The sequence below is a fragment of the Gymnogyps californianus genome, unplaced genomic scaffold, assembly GCF_018139145.2.
Source record: "Gymnogyps californianus isolate 813 unplaced genomic scaffold, ASM1813914v2 HiC_scaffold_31, whole genome shotgun sequence".
Lineage (NCBI taxonomy): Eukaryota > Metazoa > Chordata > Aves > Accipitriformes > Cathartidae > Gymnogyps > Gymnogyps californianus.
This window is the reverse complement of record NW_026114191.1, coordinates 1,490,271-1,493,159: the sequence shown is the minus strand read 5'-3', so window position 1 is coordinate 1,493,159 and position 2,889 is coordinate 1,490,271. Positions and strand designations below refer to the sequence as shown.

The window sequence follows — 2,889 nt, the reverse complement described above, 5'->3', positions numbered from 1 at the left end:
GGACAGCAGCCAGTGGCCAGAACCCCTGCTCCTCATGGTGCATTCAGCCAGCACCAAGCAGAGCTCCAGCAACGGAGCTGAAGGAATGTCTCTTAGAAAAGTAAAAAGAGGATGGATGTAGAAAGAGGAGTGTTTAGGAGAAATGGCTTTTGTTTTGCTTAGTCTCCCCTAACTTCTCGCTGCCTTTTCCTCCTTGGACAGTCACTTATGCCCAGAGGCAGCAAATGTCCAACGACAGCTCCATTACCGAGTTCCTCCTCCTGGCATTCGCAGATACACGGGAGCTGCAGCTCTTGCACTTCTGGCTCTTGCTGGGCATCTACCTGGCTGCCCTCCTGGGCAACGGCCTCATCATCACCGCCATAGCCTGCGACCACCGCCTCCACACCCCCATGTACTTCTTCCTCCTCAACCTCTCCCTCGTCGACCTGGGCTCCATCTCCACCACTCTCCCCAAAGCCATGGCCAATTCCCTCTGGGACACCAGAGACATTGCTTACTTGGGATGTGCTGCAGAGGTCTTTTTTTTCTTTTTCTGTGCTACAGCAGAGTTTTATCTTCTCACCGTCATGGCCTATGACTGCTATGTTGCCATCTGCCAACCCCTGCACTATGGGACCCTCCTGGGCAGCAGAGCTTGTGTCCACATGGCAGCAGCTGCCTGGGGCAGTGGGCTTCTCAATGCTGTGCTGCACACTGCCAACACCTTTTCCCTACCACTCTGCCAAGGCAACGCCCTGGACCAGTTCTTCTGTGAAATCCCCCAGATCCTCAAGCTCGCCTGCTTGGGTGCCTACCTAAGGGAAGTTGGGCTTCTTGTGATTACCGCCTCTTTTGGTTTTGAGTGTTTTGTTTTCATCGCGCTGTCCTATGTGCAGATCTTCAGGGCCGTGCTGAGGATCCCCTCTGAGCAGGGACGGCACAAAGCCTTTTCCACGTGCCTCCCTCACCTGGCCGTGGTCTCCCTTTTTCTCAGCACCTCATTTTTTGCCTACCTGAAGCCCCCCTCCATCTCCTCCCCATCTCTGGATCTGGTGGTGACTGTTCTGTACTCATTGGTGCTTCCAGCAGTGAACCCCCTCATCTACAGCATGAGGAACCAGGAGCTCAAAGATGCGCTGAAGAAGCTGAAGAAACTACGTAGCTGCTGCTTCTAGCTTCAGGGTGTTAAAAACTGTCTTCCAGTAGTATGTCTCTATGTCTCCTTAGCCAACCTTTAATTGTGTTTATAGCTATCCTGTTTTGTCTCTAGGTCTCAAAGAGTTCTTGTACGGATGGTCCTTGCAAAAGGCAGACTGCATTAGATGCAGTTTGAACTTAGCATATGGTTGAGGAGAGTAGTTTATGGTTTCCTGAATTACATCATGTTTAAATATTTTTGCCAGCAATGAAGATAAATCCTTCTGTGCCCATGTGCAGCCAGTTTACTGAGGAACTCAGTGAACTGAGTTCGTTGAGTTGGCACTGCTCAGTTGGTGGCCAGTCAAAAGTGGTGTTCCCCAGGGCTCAGTATTGGGGCCAGTTCTGTTTAATATCTTTATCGATGATCTGGATGAGGGGACTGAGTGCACCCTCAGTAAGTATGCAGATGACACCAGGTTGGGTGGGAGTGTTGATCTGCTTGAGGGTAGGAAGGCTCTACGGAGGGATCTGGACAGGCTGGAGCGATGGGACGAGGCCAATTGTATGAGATTCAACAAGGCTCAGTGCGGGTCCTGCACTTGGATCACAACAACCCCATGCAACGCTACAGGCTTGGAGAAGAATGGCTGGAAAGCTGCCTCGTGGAAAAGGACCTGGGGGTATTGGTCAACAGCTGAATGAATATGAGCCAGCAGTGTGCCCAGGTGGCCAAGGAGGCCAAGAGCATCCTGGCTTGTATCAGAAATAGTGTGGCCAGCAGGACTAGGGAAGTCATTGTCCCCCTGTACTCAGCCCTGGTGAGACTGCACCTCGAATACTGTGTTCAGTTTTGGGCCCCTCACTACAAGAAAGACATTGAAGTGCTGGAGCGCATCCAAAGAAGGGCAACGAAGCTGGTGAAGTGTCTAGAGCACAAGTCTTACGAGGAGCGGCTGAGGCAACTAGGGTTGTTTAGCCTGGAGAAAAGGAGGCTGAGGGGAGACCTCCTTGCTCTCTACGATGACCTGAAAGGAGGTTGTAGCAAGGTGGGTATCGATCTCTTCTCCCAAGTAACAAGCGAGAGCACAGGAGGAAATGGCCTCAAGTTGCACCAGGGGAGGTTTAGATTGGATATTAGGAAAAACTTCTTCACTGAAAGCATTGTCAAGCATTGGAACAGGCTGCCCAGGGAAGTGGTTGAATCACCATCCCTGGAGGTATTTAAAAGACATGTAGATGTGGCACTTAGGGACATGGTTTAGTGGTGAACTTGGCAGTGTTAGGTTAATGGTTGGACTCGATGATCTTAAAGGTCTTTTCCAACTGAAATGATTCTGTGATTCTGTGATTCTATGATTCTACGAAACTTGCCCCCTCTTTCAGAAGTCTGATGAACTCCTTAGTCAACACTTTAATTGTGTTTATATCTATCCTTTCCTATCTCTCTGCCTAAAACAGTTCTTGTATGGATGTCCCTTGTGAAAAGTGGACCACGTTAGATGCTGCTTGAACATAGCATACAGCTGAGGAGAGAGTTTTAAAGTTTATTAAATATTATCATATTTAACTTTTGTTTGCTGTCAATGAAGAGAAACCCAGCTGTGCCTGTGTGCAGCCCAGGTCTCTAAGGAAAGTAGGTGGGAGCTGGTGTAAAGGAGCTGTACCATCCAGCTGCAGACCTCAGTGGAGAAGTCTGATGTGAGGAAAAGTGATGCAAGTCCCAGGTGACTGATGAGGGAACTGGCGGGCTTGGGGAGGTGAGGAGCA

The 2,889-nt window shown here is 49.9% G+C and overlaps 1 protein-coding gene across 1 annotated transcript; it reads left to right on the top strand.

The window, feature by feature from the left end:
* Positions 1–224: 224 nt before the first annotated feature.
* On the top strand, positions 225–1,157 carry LOC127028300 (olfactory receptor 14J1-like). Its single transcript, XM_050914019.1, has one exon. It carries the CDS (start codon positions 225–227, stop codon positions 1,155–1,157), a length of 933 nt encoding a protein of 310 aa, XP_050769976.1.
* Positions 1,158–2,889: the final 1,732 nt, after the last annotated feature.